The sequence below is a fragment of the Symsagittifera roscoffensis genome, chromosome 4 (genome assembly GCF_963678635.1).
Source record: "Symsagittifera roscoffensis chromosome 4, txSymRosc1.1, whole genome shotgun sequence".
Taxonomy (NCBI): domain Eukaryota; kingdom Metazoa; phylum Xenacoelomorpha; order Acoela; family Convolutidae; genus Symsagittifera; species Symsagittifera roscoffensis.
In genome coordinates, this window is record NC_087065.1 from 58161095 (window position 1) to 58184964 (window position 23870).

Here is a 23870-nt window from a genome sequence, read left to right on the forward strand (position 1 = left end):
TACTCTTTTTTTTGAACTGACAACTTTTTCCATATTACATTATGATGGAATCATAATCAGGACTCAAACGGGCTTTCAGTTAATCAATCGATGCCGTATAACTATCATTCGATAGTGGTCGCAAGAAAAAAGAGCAAAAATTGGATGTCTGAAAGTTAAAAACAAAATTTAAAAAGTTTCTATACCTGTTCATTTTTCGAGTACGATCCGGCTTTTAGGAATAGTCTCAATGACAAACATGTTCACACACCTTGTTAACTTGATTCATTTGTTTTAGGACCAATTTACCACAAGGAGAAGGACAACATAGGAGATGTTCATCTCATTTATGGAGAACCGCTGTTTTGTCCCTTAAAGCATCCATGCATTTTTGCTTATTTTTCTGGGCTGGGTAATGGGTAATGTTTTCTTGCCGTCAACAGCAAGCATGGATCATTCTGGAGCTCGAACCACTGACCTACTAATGGACAGGCGGAGACTTAACCACTTCACCGACAATCCAAGTGTACTATACTCACGTGAGCACTGATAAGACGCCTGAAAATGTTTAGTGGTCGCATCACACTGCAGTTGCTGCATTTTGTTAGTGCACACAGCCATCGAAATTTCTGCATTCAGATCACATGCAGACATTCCATAAAAAGATTCAGAAATCGAAAAAATTCTGCCCAAGCTTTCCATTTCTTTATAGCGTATTTTCCTCGCAGTTGAAAAGTTGGTGTCATTGGAGCTCAAAATGTCAGAAGTGCTGTTTTCGGATGCAGAATAGTTCAAAAATTTGATTCTCTGCTCCTCGAAAGACTCTGAAACAGCACAGAACTTCTTCAAAACTTTTATCAATTTTTCCTTATTTTGGTTTTTATGTTGTAATTGTAAGTTTTTTTACTGATGGCTTTCAAAGAAAAAAAACGCCAATTTTAGCTGATACCAGTGAAAGATAATAATTCCACAGGATTATACTGCTAAAATTCAAATAAAAAACCGATTGTAAAGATTTTGTTCGCGATTACATGAGAAGGTTATCAAAGTATTATTAAACGGCCCTGGTCAATTTGAGCTGAATAATGAAATGACAACTTACTCTGGGCATAGATTAGGATTTCACAGAACTGTACCGGGTACTTCGTGTTGGTCATTTTGATTTTGCTTCCATACATATTGCAGTGAGCCCGTTTCCAACCGGTCCATTTCAGACCCTTCTCTTTTTTATTGCTCTTGTGATCATCATCATCATCGTCGTCATCATCATCGTCATCGTCATCATCATCATCGTCATCGTCGTCATCATCATCGTCATCGTCATCATCATCATCGTCATCGTCGTCATCATCATCGTCATCCTTTTTTTTCTTTTCTTTTTTGAAACATGGTAAGAAGTTCGGAGAATCAGAAGCAATGAGTTTTTCATCAAACTTATTGCACTCCCCACAGCGAGTCAATGAGTCATCGCAAACTTCGACTCGGAGGTGTTTCATTCGTTTTGCTGCAACAGAGGAACTTCAAAGACCAGATAACCTAAGCTATTCACAATAATTATTTATAAAATTAATAGACTTACTTAATCAAATTCAAAAATTTCCACCATGATTGCGAATAAAAAATCCCAGACACCTAGCATTTTTTAATAAAATAAATAGACTAATTTAATAAAATTCAAAAGTTTCCACCATGATTGCAAATAAAAAATCCCTGAAACCTAGCGTTTCATTTCAGCTTTTAAAAACTACCAAATAAGCCAAAAAAGTACTTGAATATAATTGTGAAAATCATAATACGGACGGATCTAGGGGTTTCTTGGCGGGGGGGGGCGTGGGGGTTGAGGATTGTCAATATATTCCAATTCTAACCCTAAATCTCAGATTCCTGACCAAGTTTAAAAAAAAACTCTATTTTATCAACATGTAAACGTGAGAAAGTCAATCTGTCAGAATTGTCTAAAAAGATTTTCTGTTTTAGTTTCACAAACTTAATTAAAGTCAAAAGTTGCACGGCTACAGTTGCACGGATGATTACAGTTTGCCCGGCTATATTGCCTTGTGAAGATAAGTCACAACATTTCCCGGCTTCCTTTAACGGGTTCAATTAAATGAGAACTTCTGGAGTCGGTCATTTTCTCTCGGAGTGCAACAGTACAAATCTTTTGACTGGTCGGTTGTAGAGTCCTGTTCGGATTTTGACTTGTGCAACCCGGATGATGTTGTCATTGCCATCAAAAACTTAAGTGATAAGACTCATTGGCCACATCAAAGGCGGGATAGTGTCCTCTTTGACAATAACAATGTCTCCAATGCCGAGTTGTCGTGATGAAGATGTCGTCCATTTAGGTTTTTGTTGCAGAGAAGTCATTCATTAAAAGCTTTTAATAATTTTTTTTATAAATCAAAAGCATTCAATAATCCACTTCTGCCGCAAAATCGTTCTGCAGCGTCTAAGCAATCGTCCTTTGTGAGAGAGTTGACGATTTCTATGTGAACTACTTTAGTTGCAAAGCAAATGAAGATTGCCACATATACTTTCTTCTCTTGGTTGCTGCTGTCTTTGATGTAGAAAAGTCCACAATAATCGAGTTCTGTGTTGCTGAAAATAAAAGATTTTATAACTCTTCGAGCGGCAAATTTCCCATTTCTGGTTGAAGAAGTCTGATTTCTTTCGAATGCAAGGCTTGCAATTATGAATTGCTTGTTTTGCCAACGCGAGGCCTCCTGGTATCCATATCGTTTGTCGAAGGGTGTAGAGTGTCCTCTGAGGACCACTATGAAACGATCGTGCATGCGCTTCCTTAATGAGCTACTGCTATTTGTTGATACGCAATTTCCTGGGAATCAGAACCGGAAATTTTTTGTCTATATCGTATGGTGAATTGGCGAGGCGTCTTCCTACACGAATTATGTCGCTCTCATCATCCAAGAGGGGTGAAAGGCTCAGAAGATTGCTGTTCCTTGGAATAGGTTTTCCTTTCCTAATAATTTGAAACTCGGCTAGATGATGCTGCTGAATCGAGCTGTACAGAGTCGTGCGAGCTTCTTTAACTTCCACGGCTGAAAATTTTTTAGCTGATGCAGTTCCTCTGAATTGCCGTCGTTCCCCTGATTGAACTTCACAAAGTTTCATTGTCGTGAGTCAGCAGTTTTGTTGACGTTCTTTTTGATGCCTGAGTTTCTTCTCTGTGGAATTGTTGCCTTTGCGCGATTAGCTATTGCTGCGAAACTTGCAGTCCAGCTTCCCCAAAGCAGCTGCTACCCAACCTCGTATCTTTACCTCCATTTTCCCTACCTGTACTTCTACCAGAATGACAATCAGTGGCGCTAACAGAAATCGCGCTTGTATCCATATCAGTACCCACACCTGTTCCGTCATCTTGTCTTGTCCCTATACCTTTACTAGCATTCAGTAATAATGCGTAACCAGTATTCATACCTTTACCAATGTCGACACCAACTATGGCACAAATACCTGCCCCTTTACCAATACCTTCCCGGGTTTCCTTTAGTTTTTCCATTGAGTTTTTCGTTTATTCTCAGTACCAAAACCTACCCCTGTACCAACACCTGTTTTTGAAGCATAACCTTCCCGGTTGTCATTGCCTTTTTCTCTCCACGCACCTAACCTCCCAATGCCATCCCGGTTGCTAACCGTCCGCAATCTTAAGTTTGTACCATTACCAAACCGGGTATCAATATCGTTGCCATTGGGAGAGGTCCAGATCGGCGGTCCAGTTTATGTTGATATATTCCAATTCTAACCCTAAATCTCAGATTCCTAGCCAAATAAAAACAAACTCCTAGTTTATCAACATGTAAACATGAGAAAATCAAACTGTTCAGAATTGAGTAAAATGATTTCTCTGTTTTAGTTTCACAAACTTAGGGAAGGTCAATAGTTGAACGGTTACAGTTGCTTGCATGGTTTTAGTTTGCCCGGCTATATTGCCTTGTAGAGATAAGCCACAACGCGGATGTTGATGACCTTTTTTGATCACCTTCTTTTTTTAGTCAACCACATTGATTTTCCGATCTCTCTTAAAACACAAGAGACCCTATTTGGAACGCAAATTTTTGCTCACCAGGCAACTTTTTGTAGATGCAGTCCAAAAAAGCTATGTTTGGGCAATTTTGGCAAATTCTGACCTAAAAATTGCGTTTTTGCGGCGCGCCTCCCCTCAAAATTAGTAAACATTGGCAATAAAGGCGTCTTTCTAAACATTGCAGAGTCGCCGAAAATTAAAGTCGTAACAAAGTACCAAAATTAGGTGACGACGGGTGAATCCTCCCCTGCTAAAAACTGCTTATAATTTCAAAATGCTTTCAAAAACAACGCAAAAATTGGCTGGACTTAATGTTTTCAAAAACAACGCAAAAATTGGCTGAACTGCAATGTAAAATTATTTAGCTCGGACGTTAAACAGAAACAGATGTTTACAGATATCTTCATAATTTTTTATCTTTCTTAAAATCCAGTGGAAAAGAATAGCAGGTATCTTTTGTCTTTAAGCAAAACCCGTTAGTTTTTGTCGGCTTTATTCAACCAAGCAGAATCAAACAAAATCAAATTCGTGGATTAAAATTTGATAACTGGCAAAAAGTTTGTCAACAGAATGGCCAAAACTCAGCCAGTTGGAGCACCTCCTGGAACAAATTTATTTATGCGGCAAGAACCGACCGAGGCGAAAAATTGGCTAGATTTTTTTGTTGCCAAGTAAAGACTAGCTTCTTTGGCTCACCTAATCTTGAGGGCAGGAGACGTAAGACAAAAATCCTGGGCCGACGTAAAGCGAGGTATCTAATAGAGTTGTTCGAAGAAACAGCATCAAATTCGAATTCGAAGAATTAGAAACTGAGAGGTGCAATAGTATCTTAATTGAGTACCAATAGGCTATAAACACATCCTTCGCCAATAAAAAGGACGCGAGAGAGAGAGAGACAGAGGAGAGAGAGAGAGAGAGAGAGAGCAGAATCAGCACTCAATCCTAACAACTGCGAAATTCCAAGCTCACTTTGAAGGATTATTTCAGAAATCGATATGAAAATAACAGTTCAGTTTTGATAGGAACTGTAGCACTAGCGGCTATAGGTAGATCACATAGCGGAAGGCAAAATCAGTGAAAAGAATGGTCTGTTTAATGAAAAACAAACGGAATCGGAAATACTGAAATGCGTCAGCGAAATGAAGGAATCAAAACCATGACAGTCCAGAGCCCGGGTCGAGGTCCCAGACTCATGTCCACATTGTGGGTTGCGCCGCATCCAGATTCAGACCCAAATTGCACAGTTGCGCCGAGAGTTCTAGTCTGGAAAGTGTGGACATGACTCGTGCCGTGGGTCGCGATAGTCTGGACCGTGCCAAAATTTGGTCACGAAAACCCTAAGAAATTCGAAGCAAGACAAAAGATCAAAACAACAAGCACGTAACCCCAGAAAACCAAGAATACCACGAAAAACAAAGAACTTTGTGCCTCGTTTCGGTTCTGAGGTAGATCGGTTTCGGGTAGCTGGCGGATTGAAAACATTTAACTTCGTACGTAAATTAACTGTAATTATCGTAAGTCAACAAAGAATAACGAACTGCCATAAATTTTGGTATTTAAAGGCAGAATTAATATCACAAAACACGCACAATGAAAACATTAATAAATCAATTTTAAAACAGCGTCTGAAAAACTTGTGAATTTTGTTTCGGTCTTTCAGTTTTGACTTTTTCACACACTGTTCTTCGATCACCAGAAAATTCATAAATTGTGGCCGTGGTTTTTCTCGCTATGAACTCTAGTCCCGGGATGACCGAAACTTCTTATCATACAATTCCCATATATGAGAAATTTCTTGTCATACAATTCCATACAATGCCATACGTACAGAACATTGTATGAAATCTCTATGATAAACATTTTTCCATAAATGAAAATTGTATGATAGATGTTTTTCCATAAAGCAAAAAGTTTGAGTTTTTCTTTCTAAATTTATTTCTGAAAAATTTTCGGTTGTGTTTGCAGCCGAACACAAGTGACAAAGACCTTGGTTACTCAAAGCACCAAAGGTTGGACGGTCTTTGCATTTATAATGCATAGAAAACGACCTGAGTTTGGCTGTCTTTCACAATTGATATAACAAAAGCATCAAACTTTTAGTTTTTGGCAAAATTTTTTAATGGGTGATGATTTTAAATTTTGTAATTTTCAAATTATCAGACATTGATCAAGGCATACATTAACACCCCATAAAAAAGAAATAGTAATTTTTAGCGTTTTTGAAAAAAAATTTAAGTGAAAAGAAAATAAAAGCCAATTTTATCGTATCCAGGACTACGTTATGCACACAAAATATTAAATTTTGCATGCAAAAAAAAATTTTCGAAAATTTGTTTGTTTCCGTACGAAATTCGATTTGCGGTTGAAAAAAACCCAAATTTGGGCCAAATTTTTTTGGGCCAAATTTTCAAAATTACTAGAAAAATTTTTTGTGTCGCCATCAAAAAAATGCCAGTCATACAATTTCCATAAATGGGAATTGTATGGAAAGCATTTTTTTCAAAAAACGAAAACCTCAGTTTTTTATCACCAGACTGTTTTATTAGAATCAAACAGCCACAGAAATAAGTTTATACCAGTTTTCAACCATTTTTAGAAATTGTATGAAAATTGTATGACAAGCATTTTTCCACACACTTGATGTATGGAATTGTATGATAAGCATTTTCGGTGTATGGAGGTCAACCCGGGGTGCGAACAACCCGAAAAACCAAATTGTCGATATCACCGAATTTAATTCAAGTTGTTTTTTCGCTTTCTCTCAATTTACAATCAAAACGAACTGTTTATGCATCGACACTTACCGTTTAATGATACAATACATCAGTGGATACACCCGTGTATATTAAAATACGTTATAGCGCCGTATCTTACGTATCTTGTAATTATTTCTTTTCAATCAGAACAGTTAGCGAAAATCCTGAAATTGAAAAAGTTTTGCCGCTTCGTCGAGAAGAGAGCAAATCAAATCTGAACAATTTTCGCTCACTGCTCTCTTAATCAGCTGCAGTAAATTTTTTGTAAAAGTTATGAGTTCGATAAGGTAAAATTACGGTAGCGTGCCCAGGGGGTGACCACCCCCTTTAATTCTGGTTGCCAAAAACTTTCAAAGGGTCTCCTTCTGGCACAATTTTATGACATCTATTTTTCGGTGAACAACCTCAAAATTTTTCTAAAGGCGCCTTTGTCGCCAGTATGACTTATTTCGATGACTTATTTTGAAGGGGAGCGCGCGCCAAAAAAAACGCAATTTTTTAGTCAAAATTTTCCAAAAAGTGCCTGAAAACGCTTTTTTTTGGCCTGTTTTTTTTTTAATATACTGTCCTTATACTGTTTTAGGAGAGCTCCGAAAATCAAATAGTCCAACTTAAAAAAAGTCGACAAAATTTTCAAAATTTTCCGAAAGACAGCACAAATATAACGCGATAGTGTTGCCGCAACTCTATCAGACAGAACTTTTATTCAGGTCGCATGATCAGATGGGCCATCAGGGAATACGACAAAGTATATCAGATGATCCTGAAGCGCTTTGAGTGGCCTGGAAATTTTCTGCGCACGCCACTGTACAATTAATTTAATAATTTCAGCTTGCTATACCGTAAATAATTTGGTTTCCGAGCCATTTCGGTAAGCAATTAGGTTGGTGCTATACCGTAAGCAATTATCGACCTTCCAGCAAAATTAAGCGAAAAATTAAAGAAGGACAAAAACAACTTGGGACTTAGTTTCGTTGCTGATTTGAAAAAGGCATTCGATAAACTAGATCAAAACTATCGTTATGGAATCAAGGGACTTTGTCTTCAATGGCTTCACAGGTGTCTGTCTGATATTTATCGAAAGTTTGAAATGAACAATGTTTCTTCCGATTGAATAATAAATAAAGTTAGAAGTATCGCAAGGTTCCGTTTTGGGTCCGTTTCTGCTCTTGATATTTATTAACGAATTTCTCAAATTTTCAAAAAGTCTCAAAGTCTCAAAGAGGTTAAAACAGGTACTTCAAACGTAAAAAACCTCTCAATTAGACTTCTAAATATTCATACCTTGCTTAATTAATTTATAATAACTTAAGTTTGGATGCTGAAAAGTCCAGATCAACTAATTTTAAGATTATTAAGGCTCCCAATTTTCATAATAATTGATCTAGTTTTTTTTTACCTGAAAGTGTGCCGTAAAATAAAAAAATCTGGGTTTTGTTTTAGTTAACAAATTGCGTATTTCGTATCAAATTGATAAATCGAATCAATATTAAGGGGGGACTACGGAATGATTTCAAAAATGCGATATTCTGTACTTACAGCGAGAATGCTAATGCACCACAGGTCGAACTTTGAACCAACTTTTCAAAAGGAGAATCTTGTTATGGCTGTACTAATTTTTAAACTTTAGTACTGTCTTTCTGCTTCAAAGAAAGCATTCAAAAATGATATACTTCAAACAAAGATTTAATAGCATCTCTGTGGTACGGCGTAGTTTAGAGATCATTATGTTATTATTATTGTGCTAGCTATCTGTGCTAAACTCGCCTTTGTCTATCAAGGTCGTGACCGACCTGCCAATCCGTTCTAGCTTTAACACATGTGTTCTCGTTCATTCTGCTGCAAATTATGAAAGATTTGAGTTGTATTTAATTCATTGTCATGACATTATCTAAATACTAAACTATCTATATTATTTGTATTATTATAAACATAATCAAGGAGAATTGATTCTTGTTTTACAACTGTCTTTTCTCACTTCACATGGCGCAGCCAGCAGTTTCGACCTCAGAGGATCGAACTGACCTATTAGGCGTAACCGTATTCTGGCATAAACCAACTGCGGACCCACCCTGTAGCTGGGATTCGTGGATAGGACAATTCAATTTGGCAATCACTTTGAGAGAGAGATGTGATCCACGCGAATTATTAAAACCTCCGGGTGTAGTACACGACGATCCTGTTCCAAAACCAGAAGTTGTGGGGGTGGACGAAGATGCTGCAGCAATCGCAAATCGTATTGCACGAAATGACACGGCGGTCCGAAGAGTCACGGAAATGAATGAAGAGCGCCGGGCGAAAGGTCCCAGAGTTGCACCAGGAGTGTACTATTACGAGGTTGAACAACGTGTTAAATCTCGTTTATTTTTCTCGCTCGGTTCAGAAGGGAGGAAAAGATTCCTCCAAAGTTATCCACATGCGGATCTGAGCGCATTATCATTTCGGGATTTCCACGAATTCTGTGTTCTCTTGTTCAGAAAGGAGAAAAATTACATCATCGAACGTATGCAAATATACAACGCGGTACATTTAGACCGAGAAAGTTTGGAAGCATTTTATTTGCGTTTGACGGGACAAACCGCCCTGTGTGGGTGGACAATCGACCAGGAAAAAGAAGTCGTTAGAGATATCTTCATTGTCAAGATGAGATATAAGGATATTCAGAGAAAATTATGTATTCATCCAGGTGCTACTCCAGAAGACTCTCTGAAATCAGCGTTACTTCAAGAAAAAGGAGCACAAACGGCCACCGATTTGCAAAGGCAACTTGGGAGTTCGTCGTCGACGGGCTATTCCTCCCAGTCAGGTGCCACCTTGGGTCAAAATTCCCGGATCAAACAGAAACCTACCTTCTCTGTCCAGGGTAAGAAACTTTCTGACAGGATTAGTCGGGCACAGAACAGTAAACAAAAGGGGATCAACGAGAAATCGAAGTCATGTTATTTTTGTGGTAACAGGTTCTCAGCAAATCACAAGCAGAGTTGTCCAGCCAGAAATGTAACTTGCAGGAACTGTAACAAAAAGGGCCACTTTGCCAAGTGCTGTAATTCTAAGAATGTAGCGAACGTAGAAGCTGAGTGAGATGAGACAGTGGAAGAAAATTGCAATTTCATCACGTCCGATAGTGAGTCGGAATTCGCTGTTTTATCTGTAGCAGCAGGGAAACCAAGTCTTCCAATTAGGTCAGTGAAAAAGTTGGAGGTGGTCAATGCCGCCACGGGCAAGTTACGTTCCATCCAGATCACACTACGTTGTGGAAAGACGTTCTTCAAGGCAACAGTGGATACAGTGAGCCCAGCTTCTTTCGTGAATAAGAAGACAGCAGACTATATCCTGAAAACTGTCCCTTCAGCCAAGATCTTTACAGTTCAAGAAAGTCCAATCAATACAGTATACGTTGACTATATTAGGAAGAGAATTGAATTGATGGGTACGTTAATTATGGATGTATCATCTTTGGGATGGCATATCAAGTCTGCAAAATTCCTTATTTCAGAAAACCGTACACGTTGTTTACTGGGTTTAGATTTGCAACCCCATTTGGGGGTAAGAACAACGCAAGTTAGATCAGATCGACCTTTGGTGGGAGAAGTCTCCCAATCAAACTCGAATATAACGTCTGATTCCTGGAAATCTCACTTCCAACAAAAATATCATCGTGTATTTAATAGAGTAGGCAAAGCCAAAAGTCACAAATTATTCTCTACATTCAAGTCTCCACTCGTTGCGATTCAAGAAAAGGGAAGGAGAGTCCCGGTGCACATTCAAGATAAAGTTGGTCAGGAAATTCAAAAACTAATTCACGAAGGACACGTGGTTAGACTTAATAAATGTACAAGCGAGCATTTCATCTCTCCGATAGTTATTACAGCTAAGAAAGATGGCTCTGTGAAATTAGCTATGGATGCTAAACCTATGAATGATCAAATTCATAAGAATCATTACCAAATGCCGAATTTGTTGGAACTGTTGGACTCGGCAGCCCAGATAATCACATCGGACACTCCAGGTGATGTTTGGTTTACGTCCTTAGATTTAAAATACGCATTCAGTCAGATTCCGCTCAGTGAGGAAATTAGTCGTCATTGCAATTTTAATATCGTCTGTGGAGAACAAACTGGCACGTATCGGTTCAAAACGGGGTTTTATGGATTAACGAATGGCCAAAAGAATTCCAAAAAGCGATGGACAATACCCTCCAAGGTTTGTCAAGAGTATTTTGTTTCCTGGACGATATTCTGATAGTCTCGAAAAGTTCAGTCGTGGATCACAACATTCTTGTAGATAAGGTGATAAACCGTCTGGATGAAGAAGGTTTCGCTCTGAAACTTTCGAAATGCGACTTTTCTCTGAATCAATTATCTTGGCTAGGCTATGATATTGATTCAGAAGGATACAGACCGAAACGTTCTAAGATAGAGGCAGTTCTAGCTCTGGAACCACCAAGGACGCTTAAGCAACTCCGTTCGTTCATGGGCATACTCAACCACCTACAACGATTTTTGCCGAATCTTCAGGTCCATTCAGACCAATTACGCCCGTCCTTGAAAGCATGTAATAAAGGCAAATTCGTGTGGGAGGAATGCCAACAAACCGCATTTAGTAACATCTTACAATTGATAGCGAATATCACTAAAATGTATCATTATGACCAAAGTCGGAACTCGCGGGTGAAATGTGATGCTTTTCATAGTGGTCTGGGTGCTGCATTAGAACAGGAGATCGAAAAGGATGTTTGGGTCCCAATTGCTTTTGCGTCACGCTTTCTAAATGATCAGGAGAAGAAATACAGTACTAATGAATTAGAACTGCTAGCAATTGTATGGTCGTGTGAGCATTTTCGAACTTATTTGCTGGGAAATCATTTTGTGATTTTAACTGACCACAAAGCAATTATATCCGCGCTAAAGACTAACCGAGGTAATAAAACTCATCAATCGCGCTTAACCAGATGGGCTGATAGGTTATTACCTTTCGATTTTGATATCTTTCATATCTCCGGTGGTAAATTAGGAATAGTGGATTATTTATCCCGTTACCCAACATTTGAAGCACCGCGACCAAGTAATTTTGACGAACAATATGTGGTCAAATGTATTAGTCGATTTTTTGATGCGTGCGATTTCTTGGACGAGTGGGCCAAATATCATTCTTCAACAAAAGAATTACATAATATCACAAAAATCAGCCAAAACTCTGTCGTATCCGATAAAATTAACCTCATTGAGCCATTGGATATTAGTCAGTCTCGGGTCAATCGTACCGATTTAGACAATTCAATTGTCGCATCTAACAAGTGTGGAAACCTATCGGTAGAGGGCGCCTTAACCCAAATCACTCCATCTACAACGCAAAGAATCAAATCGATAGAGGGCGACAAAATTTTAGACAGTAAACAAATTGAATTATCTCATCAATTAAATAAGTCGATTCTTTCTCCGCTAGAGGGCGTCCAAATTGTTGGCTCAAATTCTAGCCAATCAGCGTTGAGAGAAATCATGCCGGCTTTTGTCACTTTCTCAGCATGGTTTACATATTATCTGCCAGTTCTAATTTCCTTGTGGATTATTATTTTGGCCGTTAGTAATTGTGATCTGTTGTCGCCGCTAATAGATTTTTTCGCCTTGGTTTCATCGTATCGGATTTGTTGGATTGCAACTGGATTTTTGGGTGCTTTTCTTTTTCAGACCGCGATGAATCCTAACACTAGTACCAACAACACGAATGACAGCTTCGAGCAGTTGTTAAATCAGTATCTACCAGTCCATCAACATTGGTTCTCTTCCGATAGAGCTCGGCCGCGGTTTCGCGCGGGGGCTGTACGTCCCAGAAGGTCGTCAACTGTTCAACGAGGAGTGGAGTTGAGGAGCCAATATGCCCGTATTTTAGCAAATTTCAGAACCAAAAGGGCCAGGAAAACTACAATAACAAAACATCAAATTCAGTCAGTACATAGTCTAGAAATCCTAAAGGCACCAGTGGTCGCTAAGGACCAGAAATCGATAACCGGGTTGGTGGGCATTCTGGATTCCGATGTACTATCGGAACTCACGGACGAAGATGCCAATCTATGCCTCATGAAACGAGCAATAGTTAATCGGGACGTATCGATTCCTATATCAAATCCTTTTGGCATTGTGCAGCGGTGGTTGATGGCTGTGTTGTTGTGGATAATAGGATTGCTATACCCATGTGTTTACGAAAACCATTATTGTCTCGACTCCATCGGTCGCATGCGGGTCAGTTAGCCATGGTTGATGCGGCGCAATACATCTGGTGGCCCCGAATGCATCGCGATATCGTCCAACTTTGCAAAGATTGTCCCCAGTGCACAAAGTTATGTAAGAATTTGAAAGCGAACGCTTCATTTAACTCTTCCAAGCCTTTACCCCTGTTATCTGGTCCTAACGAAGAGCTGCAGCTCGATTATGCAGGCCCCCTACTTGATTCGTTTGGTAACAGTATTTATAGCTTGGTCGCGATTGACCGTTACTCAAAATATCCGTCGGCTATGATCACGCGTTCCACGGGAGGACGGAAGATTATTAAATTTCTTAAGTCGTATATCCAACAACATAGTATCCCCAAATCTATCAAAACAGATCAGTATTCTGGTTTTAAGAACAAATTAGTGCAACAATTTTGTCTAGATAAAAATATTGCTCAATATTTCTGTCCTGTGGGGGACCATCGTGGTTGCGGTTTAGTAGAAAGGTCGATCCAAACAATTAAACGTCGTTTGGGCGCCTCACGGTTGAGCTCGGATTTTTCAAATGTTCAAGATACTCTTAGAAATATTATTGAAGACATCCGGGTTACAAAAAATTCTGTTACTGGGGCTTCACCGTTTGAACTTCATGTTGGCCGTCCCCCGAATACGGAGCTATCTATTGCGACTGAGCGCTTATCTTCGGGAGTTCGTTTAGATAACCAACAATTGGAACGGGACTTATTAACACCTGAACAGCGTCGGGAGCAGTGCGATAGCCGACCAAGTATCAAAGTTGTAAGGAAGGGGCAGTCAAGCCCGACGGTGTCTCCACATTTTGGTGGAACTACGGATTCAGTCGCAGATACACCTCACTACCGCGCACTGGAGAGCTTGGCACATTCAGCCAATCAGTGGCTAACATTGAAAAGGTCATTATCACATCAGGAGGGAGTCAAAGCACTGAAGACCTTGACGGAAAGAAATCAAGTCCTCGCAGCCACTCTTCGATCAAATTTGTCGGCTGGTACCCTCAGATTCAGGAACCAAATGCAAACGGATCAGATTCGCCCGTCGGTGCCAAAACGTAATTTGGATTACTTAGTATTGAATGAACCAAATAAAGTCGAAATATTTTTAGGAAATTTCTAAATAGGAAGTCCGGCAGAGAACTTTTCAAACCTTTCAAGGGCACAATCGTGCGGATTACTGGGTCTACATATATTTCCGATAAAGGAAAAATGATTAGAAGAAATCATATGGCAGTACGTCTTAAGTCAACTAATCTAAGTTTTTCAGGAAAACAACTAACTCCTGTCAAGAAGGGGCAGAAACGCCCGATTGTGTCATCGTCACCATCATCATCTGAAGATAATAGGCCGCTCAAACAGTCAAGTTTCCGCCAGCGTATTACAGCGAAAACAGTACACGTGCCTACTAATGTGAAATTCCCATCTTTGACAATTTCACATACCCCACCGCGTGGCCAAATGGTGCGACCAGGGTCGACTAGGCCAAGAGAAGATGCAATCTCGGAGGCTCCGGGTGTGCGAAACATTCCTTTCAAACAACACTCTACCCCAGTGGTAGATTTAACGGTTTCCTCTTCCACGTCTGGCAATCAAGGAACGGAGGTTCTTATCAGCATCAAACCAAAGTCGCAAACTCCAGTAAAGATCCCAGTATGTTCAGATCTTATCCCTATCTCCTCAGACGATGAATAGTCAATTCCGAAATCCCAAGAAGGAATTCAAACAAAACCGGCAGCATCGGGTCTTCACTCCCAAGATGGTCCCGTCATACTGACCGAACCGGATGGTAATGTATCATCCTCATCAAATTCGTCGCGGGCCTCCTCAAGACGGAATAAGCAGACTATGTTTTATGGTAGTCCCATCAAACATTCTGTGAATGTCATTGAATCTCAGTCAGTATCTACATCTCCGTCAACACCTGCTTCGCCGGACAAAAAGGTCCGTTTTGTGGTGACTACTTCAGATCGATCGAATCAAGCAGGGCAGTCTAGGGCAGTTCTTCCCGATAATTCAGAGATATCATATAGGAGATTCACTCGCTTCCCAACAAAGAACCACTCCGACCATCCTTTGCGTCGGGCCGACAAATAAAGTGTTCATGCCTTCAGCCTAGATAAACTTTAAAACTTTCTCTAGCTTATCCACAATGTCACATCAGTCAAACTCATGAAACTCCCAGGGTTTACCTGTTATATTAAGCATTGTTATCGTATGTAAGAAACATATTTAGATTTTCTTTGTTACAGTAAAGAAATTCAAACGTTGTTCGAATTTTTCCCGAGAGGGGGAAATGTGGTACGGCGTAGTTTAGAGATCATTATGTTGTTATTATTGTGCTAGCTATCTGTGCTAAACTCGCCTTTGTCTATCAAGGTCGTGACCGACCTGCCAATCCGTTCTAGCTTTAACACATGTGTTCTCATTCATTCTGCTGCAACTTATGAAAGATTTGAGTTGTATTTAATTCATTGTCATGACATTATCTAAATACTAAACTATCTATATTATTTGTATTATTATAAACATAATCAAGGAGAATTGATTCTTGTTTTACAACTGTCTTTTCTCACTTCACAATCTTAAAAGAACTGAATCAGCAGAAATTTTTTTTCGATACTTGAAATAATTGTGAACGAACTTCTGAAATTTCAGTTGTGGTCTCTCAATAATTTACATCCAAGCAATTTCTTTTACTACCTATTTGTTGGAAACGAGTTTACTGATAAAATCAAAAGGTCATAATTTTTCACCAGATTAATGAAAAAATCGCTCTGATGAAAAACCATTAAATCAGCTTCACTGTAAAAAAATCAGGCTCTAGTTTTTCATTCTTCCTAGCGAATCTCACTTATCCGCAAACTGTAGTGAAATGACCTCAAATGAAATAAAATTCAAGATTCCTAGTTTTTGGCAAATTCAGAACCAACTCAATTAAAATTGTCAAGCATTTAAACCTACTGTTTCCTAAGAACTTTGATAAGTGCTTTTGAGAGCGTCAAGTTGACTGCCAACTCATGCACAAACATGTTCATGTGAAAACTTCTAGTTTTCGAAAAAAATTGTTTTAAGGAAATTTTCTGAATTTTCAGTTCAACGTAGAAAAAATGCATTAATATAATAAATTTGAAAATTTCTTATTTGTCTTCAGATCTTGGATGAGTGCTGCCGAGCATGTTAAATTGGGCTGTAAATCAATTCTGAAAATACATTTGTCTGAAACATTTTGATTTTTGAGATAAAAACCTGTTTTTGTGAAATCTCATGTTAGCTTGGAAAAATTTTTTTTTCTGAGATTTTTTTAAATCATGTTTTATTGATGCCTAGCAGATGAAGTAAGCCTGCCTGCAGTTTTTTGTCGAAACTCGCAACGCATTCAAAATTCCGTTTTTTACCGAATAGTTTTTCAATACTTTTAATGTTTTCACTTGTTTTTCATTGTTGCTGACTAAGTTATTCAGAATATGTGCGTATGATGAAAACTGTAACCTTTAAGTGGGAATTACTTATGCCTTTCAGTTATCCTCCGCGTTATTTGGTTGCTAATTAATTGTACTGATATGAAATTATGAAAAAAATGAGTTTCCTTTCAAACATTAATAACTTATTTATATTGTATGGAGAAAAGAACTCTTTATTTCTCTCCTTTTTTGAAGAATTAAAAAGTTATACATAAAATTCAATAAACTCCTTTCAGCAATCAACAACGTAACCCGTTATACAAGAGAGTACAGGGGAGAGAGTATGCTTCAAACAAGGCGAAAGAGAGGCAGCACATTAAGTTTCTTTCAGAAAAAAAACTTCAATAATGGAGTTCAACCACAGTAGCTCTGGTAAATTTTTACTTTTTTGTAATATTTAGGGAGATGGGGGAGAAAACTGAGGGAAGATATAGATTATTAGGCAACTTAGCCTTCTGAAACAAAAGTTAAACACTTTTTTTTCTAAGAAAAGTTCATTGTGACTTGACTCTCCACTCCCATTCGCCCTAAATGGTTATGAAATCAAAGTACTTTTTATGGACACTCTTTATTTGGTATGATTTGCTCGAAGTTTTCATAACTATACCTTGAATCATATCTGAAAAGGGTTTGGGATGATACATTCCAACCCTTTCTGATATTTATTTGCGGTAATTGAATTTATGTAAAAACCTACCTCGAACTCAAAGTTCCTCAAGTACCTTCGCTGATAGAAACAATAAAATTCAGAAGCCTTAATTCAAAAGACTCTTGCTCTTAACTGAAATGTGATTCGAACTTAAATAATATTGGATCGTTTTACTTTAGTGACATAAATATGAACTTAATTGGACACGAAATTTGAAAAATCTTGGCTATTTATAGCAGAAAGTAAGAATACAATCAGTCATGATTTGATCGAGATACCTATTGCAGAGGAGGGTTTATGATGTTTTTTTTTCATGTTTTTTGTTTTTTTTTCATCAGGAAACAGCTTAACATTTAAATTATATCGAAGTATTACAATTAATATTCTGGTAACTTACCAAGATTTTTATCCGCTATATTGAGCAAGTCTACAGTAGTTACTATGGTATCGTGATCCAGTTCAAACACAGCGGAGTCTTCTTTGGATGTCTCGACGTAACACGACTGACTAGCCAATGAATCATTCTCAAATTGCCCGTCTAGAGCCTTCAAAGCAAAAAAGAGCGGTTTAATTGAATGGATGAAATTTCAGATATTCAGAATCGAACTATGGAAATTTGAGAAACAAAGACTCGAAGTTTTTTCTATTCTGGTTTGTTAATTTGTTGCTGCACCATTTTTCTATCAGGTGTCGAGGTGCTCACTTTATGTTTCGGCTTTCAAAGTCGAGCACACGCCAGTGCTCGACCGAAAAAGAATAGTCGAGACAGGGGTTTCGAATAGCTATTTGGTGTTTTGCCATGAAGATGCATTTTGTCATTATTCCACTAATTTTTTGTCCGACTTGCGAAAGCGAGGAATTTATATGCTCGCGTTAGCTTTTTTATTCAGACCAAAAGATTATAATTTCCAAAAGATTATAATTTCCAAAAGATTATAAGCGCATTCGAGGGCGTCAAGTTGACTGCCAACTCATGCACAAACATGTTCATGTGAAAACTTCTAGTTTTCGAAAAAAATTGTTTTAAGGAAATTTTCTGAATTTTCAGTTCAACGTAGAAAAAATGCATTAATATAATAAATTTGAAAATTTCTTATTTGTCTTCAGATCTTGGATGAGTGCTGCCGAGCATGTTAAATTGGGCTGTAAATCAATTCTGAAAATACATTTGTCTGAAACATTTTGATTTTTGAGATAAAAACCTGTTTTTGTGAAATCTCATGTTAGCTTGGAAAAATTTTTTTTTCTGAGATTTTTTTAAATCATGTTTTATTGATGCCTAGCAGATGAAGTAAGCCTGCCTGCAGTTTTTTGTCGAAACTCGCAACGCATTCAAAATTCCGTTTTTTACCGAATAGTTTTTCAATACTTTTAATGTTTTCACTTGTTTTTCATTGTTGCTGACTAAGTTATTCAGAATATGTGCGTATGATGAAAACTGTAACCTTTAAGTGGGAATTACTTATGCCTTTCAGTTATCCTCCGCGTTATTTGGTTGCTAATTAATTGTACTGATATGAAATTATGAAAAAAATGAGTTTCCTTTCAAACATTAATAACTTATTTATATTGTATGGAGAAAAGAACTCTTTATTTCTCTCCTTTTTTGAAGAATTAAAAAGTTATACATAAAATTCAATAAACTCCTTTCAGCAATCAACAACGTAACCCGTTATACAAGAGAGTACAGGGGAGAGAGTATGCTTCAAACAAGGCGAAAGAGAGGCAGCACATTAAGTTTCTTTCCGAAAAAAAACTTCAATAATGGAGTTCAACCACAGTAGCTCTGGTAAATTTTTACTTTTTTGTAATATTTAGGGAGATGGGGGAGAAAACTGAGGGAAGATATAGATTATTAGGCAACTTAGCCTTCTGAAACAAAAGTTAAACACTTTTTTTTCTAAGAAAAGTTCATTGTGACTTGACTCTCCACTCCCATTCGCCCTAAATGGTTATGAAATCAAAGTACTTTTTATGGACACTCTTTATTTGGTATGATTTGCTCGAAGTTTTCATAACTATACCTTGAATCATATCTGAAAAGGGTTTGGGATGATACATTCCAACCCTTTCTGATATTTATTTGCGGTAATTGAATTTATGTAAAAACCTACCTCGAACTCAAAGTTCCTCAAGTACCTTCGCTGATAGAAACAATAAAATTCAGAAGCCTTAATTCAAAAGACTCTTGCTCTTAACTGAAATGTGATTCGAACTTAAATAATATTGGATCGTTTTACTTTAGTGACATAAATATGAACTTAATTGGACACGAAATTTGAAAAATCTTGGCTATTTATAGCAGAAAGTAAGAATACAATCAGTCATGATTTGATCGAGATACCTATTGCAGAGGAGGGTTTATGATGTTTTTTTTTCATGTTTTTTGTTTTTTTTTCATCAGGAAACAGCTTAACATTTAAATTATATCGAAGTATTACAATTAATATTCTGGTAACTTACCAAGATTTTTATCCGCTATATTGAGCAAGTCTACAGTAGTTACTATGGTATCGTGATCCAGTTCAAACACAGCGGAGTCTTCTTTGGATGTCTCGACGTAACACGACTGACTAGCCAATGAATCATTCTCAAATTGCCCGTCTAGAGCCTTCAAAGCAAAAAAGAGCGGTTTAATTGAATGGATGAAATTTCAGATATTCAGAATCGAACTATGGAAATTTGAGAAACAAAGACTCGAAGTTTTTTCTATTCTGGTTTGTTAATTTGTTGCTGCACCATTTTTCTATCAGGTGTCGAGGTGCTCACTTTATGTTTCGGCTTTCAAAGTCGAGCACACGCCAGTGCTCGACCGAAAAAGAATAGTCGAGACAGGGGTTTCGAATAGCTATTTGGTGTTTTGCCATGAAGATGCATTTTGTCATTATTCCACTAATTTTTTGTCCGACTTGCGAAAGCGAGGAATTTATATGCTCGCGTTAGCTTTTTTATTCAGACCAAAAGATTATAATTTCCAAAAGATTATAATTTCCAAAAGATTATAAGCGCATTCGAGGGATCGTTCCCTGGATCTCTGCGTGGCACCACCGAATGTGAACACCACTATAAAAACCTGACACGAGTCGATTCGACTTGTTCCTTTTACACTTTGATACTTAAAGTGTTAAGCCTTAAGTGTTGTTTAAAGTGTAAAGCTTAAAGTGTTGCTGGCAAACTATCTCGCACTGCAAAATTGTTCAAATTCAATTCAGGCAAGCTAATTGTTCATATTATTTCGTTCAGGACTTAAATGTTGGCACTAAAAGTTTGTCAATATCAGCCTAATATTCATAGTTTGTGAACGATTCGTTTACCAAAAACTATTCGAAACCAGTTAAAGGGCAGTCAGCACCTTTCAGATTTTCCCCTGATATCAAAATTTTTGTTTTGATGAAAACTTACTTTAAAACGAGGTTATCATTACATTTTTTCTTCCGACTTTCAAATAAATTGACCGAATATTTGTGCTCGGGTTTTTTTCTCCAAACCAATTTCGCATTCCTAACTAGCCTTTTAAGAACAAAATTATTTACTCCATCTGGAAGCCAGTAATGACTTGAGCTCATTTTGGTAGGCTGGAAAGTTTTAGGAATTGAAAGTTGCCAATTCAAATAGTTTGGGACAATTAACGCGCCAGATTATTTGTCCTATAAACACATCCGCTTCTAAATGATTATAAATTGGTTCGAGGTAAAATATTTGGTATAAATATAACGTTACTAGACGCTTTTAAAAAATCACTTTGTACTTGGTATTGCAAGTGTGGTGAATTTTCAAAAAAAAAATTTTTTTTTTTCAAATGATGCATTCAAAAACTGTTTCAAACACTTGGAAGCGCAGTATATTTGGAACAGAGCATTTTTCCGCTTTAAGCTAAAGCGGCGAAAAAGAATCGATCAAGCATTTCAAGCAAAAGCACCAAAGGCGATCGCGAAACTTCCACAGCATCAATAAAAGAGGAAATCGGTATGAGCTTTCAAACCGCAGGAATTTTACCATAAAGAAACCTGCGACCTGAGGGAAATAGCTGTGCACTTAGATAAACGAAAGAGTAGAAAGCAGTTCTTGGAAAAAAAAACGGGAAAAACGACCTATTTTCAAAACGGAAAACAATACTTCGATGATTAGTGTCCCGACTATGATTTCCAACAAAAACTTCAACAACAATGATTTTCAACAAAAACTTCAAAAACAATCTGAATTTTTTTGAACATTTAAATAGTTAATTTAAAGCGATTTCTGGGTTCCTACTTGATACGAGCAGTCTTATTAACCTTGTCTACAGATGACCATTGGTAAAGCGGGGTGCCGGATCCGATTGCATTCACTGGAGTCATCTCTGTCTGGTTGCTCACATCCCCTGGAAATGATCAAAATCAATCTGGAGCTCTATGCTTGATCTGAGTTTGCAAGTATCGTACACATTAGTTCATCAATCGCAAATTTTACGAAGATCGAAATTTGAGTCTTCACTTTCCCTGAAACTACCCTTAACTCAATCCTAGCCTTATAGTTACTTTGAATCGCTTCTGAAACCATTTACTTAATTCCTGACATCGTTTCTAATCTTTTAGTTACTTATATCGTTTTTGAATTAAAAAAAAACGAATTTTCTTAGTTTTACTGCATAGAATGTGATAAATTTCCCAAAAAGAACTAAGTAAATCCATAATTGGCTCAATCAATAACATAATGGTTCTCGAGGAAAAAATTCTGGTCTTTAAATATTCTGAAGCAGCATTTGCTTTTTCGAATTGCTTTTTTGTACACTTTTTACCAAAGTGGCGGGACTTGTCCTTCGTATACATTCTGTTTTGTACGGAACCAGCTGTGTTACCACCTGTCGTACCCTTTACCTGTCAAATTTTCTATTTTACCTGTGTGCTGGAAGGTGGATGCCTCAAAATTTAAAATTAAAACTGGCAAAAAAACATTCAAAAAGTATGTTAAATTATCTACCTCGAGAAGTGCGCATGCTCTTGATTAAATACTAACAGAAGGGGTTCGGAGTTTCCACACCACATATGCTCTTCAGTTCTCCTTTGTCCAGATTGTCCTTTTTGGCCTTTTTGAACTTCTGCATGCTTGAATACACACTGCTGACCTGCGACACCTTGGAGTTGAACTGTCCGGCGTCTCTGTCTTCGTTCTCAACCAGAAGGTGACAAGTAGTCTTCCCGTTGCAGTCGGATGTGGCCTAAATCAGAACCAACATATTTGAAGTCAGTTGGTGACATTTGTTTCTCACCGACCGGGCGCGATATTTGGTAAGAGGCACAACTGGACTACAAAAAAGTTACTTGACTATCATTATCAATATATTTTACACACACCTTTTTATTCGAAGAGATTTTCGTGAATTTCTTTTTTTTGAAAAAAAAAATCGATTTGAGAACGTTTTTGTCGTTTTACAGAGTTGCTTAGTTTAATAATGTGCAATTCTTTGCTTTGCGAAAAAAAATTGTAGTATTTTAGTAATCATTAAAATGCGTTTAATAAATAAATCAGAACTTTGCACTTGAAAAGCGTCTACAAAATGAGAATTTAGTACTTTTCTCATCCCGTTCACAAGGACAACTTGCTCCTTTTATTTGTGCAGTTTTGCCACAATTTTCATTTCGACGTCTTCTGGTATAATCTCACTGATGGATCTATTGATCTTTCAAAGACTGATTTCAAATATAAGAAAATTGATTAAATCCAGCCAATCAGATTGCAGGTAAAAAACTAACAAAATTCGCACAAATTGAATCAAATAGCAGTAATTTAGAAAACAACAAAAAAACTTATTGTTCCGACTTTCGTAACGAAAGTAACAGAATATTTGTGCTCGGGGTGGGTTTTTTCAGACGAACTCCGACTTTTAACTAGCCATTTTTGACAGAAATTTTTTGGTATCATTCAAAAGGTATTGTTGTCTTAAGCTGAAGTTTGAAAAAATATTTCACCTGTGATTATTTTTTGTAAAGTTATTGTGGATTAAAGATTTCCATTTTGGCCAATTTTGGACAATTAACGAGCGAAATATTTGAGGTATTAACGCGTGAGCGGAGATTTAATCGAAATTTAATTGATTGAAGGAAAAATTTTTGCCAAAATTGATATGTTACTACGAGCGAAATTTATCTTTTTGTACCTTATATGGCGTGTGGAGGGATGATTTTCACAAAATAAATCTCAAATTGTCAAAAAAATTCTCTTTTGCTTTATTACAGTTAATTTTTTCTTGTTGTTACTGCTCCATAGACCTTAAAAAGCTGTCGGAATATTCGGGGCTTCGCTCTGATACGAGAAGTCTTGTTTAACAACTTAAAATTGTCGCATTTAAACAGAAAGGGGAAAAAGTTTAAATATAGATGGTTACAAGTACAAACAAACATCGAAAAATAAAGTTTCTTTATTTTATTTATGGTGCAAAAAAAAACATTGTTAATATCGATTGATTACTGAAATCGGAAAAACCTATCTGAAAACTTATAGCAACGCACACAATTACAACCCCGACTTTGATTTCTCTACAGAAGAAATATTTAGACAGCAATTGTTTGCTGATTTGAGAAAAAACCCTTGACAAGAATTGAAAAAAAAATGGTTTCGGTTATATCCCCCTAAATGGAAAAATTTGGCGAATCAAATTTCGACTTGAAATTGAAAGCGCGAAAACGAGTGAAACAAACAACTAAACACCACTCGCGTGCAATTAGCAGCTGCTCGATTAGTAAACAAAAGTATATGGCAAA

The 23870-nt window shown here is 37.4% G+C and overlaps 1 protein-coding gene across 1 annotated transcript in view; it reads right to left on the reverse strand.

Moving 5' to 3' along the window:
* The window catches only part of LOC134844962 (uncharacterized), a 161774-nt gene that overhangs the window by 94944 nt on the left and 42960 nt on the right, over window positions 1–23870 (reverse strand). The window contains exons 23-29 of the mRNA XM_063861788.1: window positions 22126–22327; window positions 21405–21490; window positions 19594–19741; window positions 19052–19074; window positions 17528–17675; window positions 1082–1483; window positions 519–803 (exon numbers count right to left, since the gene is read on the reverse strand). Of these exons, the coding sequence (XP_063717858.1) occupies window positions 519–803; window positions 1082–1483; window positions 17528–17675; window positions 19052–19074; window positions 19594–19741; window positions 21405–21490; window positions 22126–22327 (1294 nt within the window). The remainder of the gene's footprint in view (window positions 1–518; window positions 804–1081; window positions 1484–17527; window positions 17676–19051; window positions 19075–19593; window positions 19742–21404; window positions 21491–22125; window positions 22328–23870) is intronic.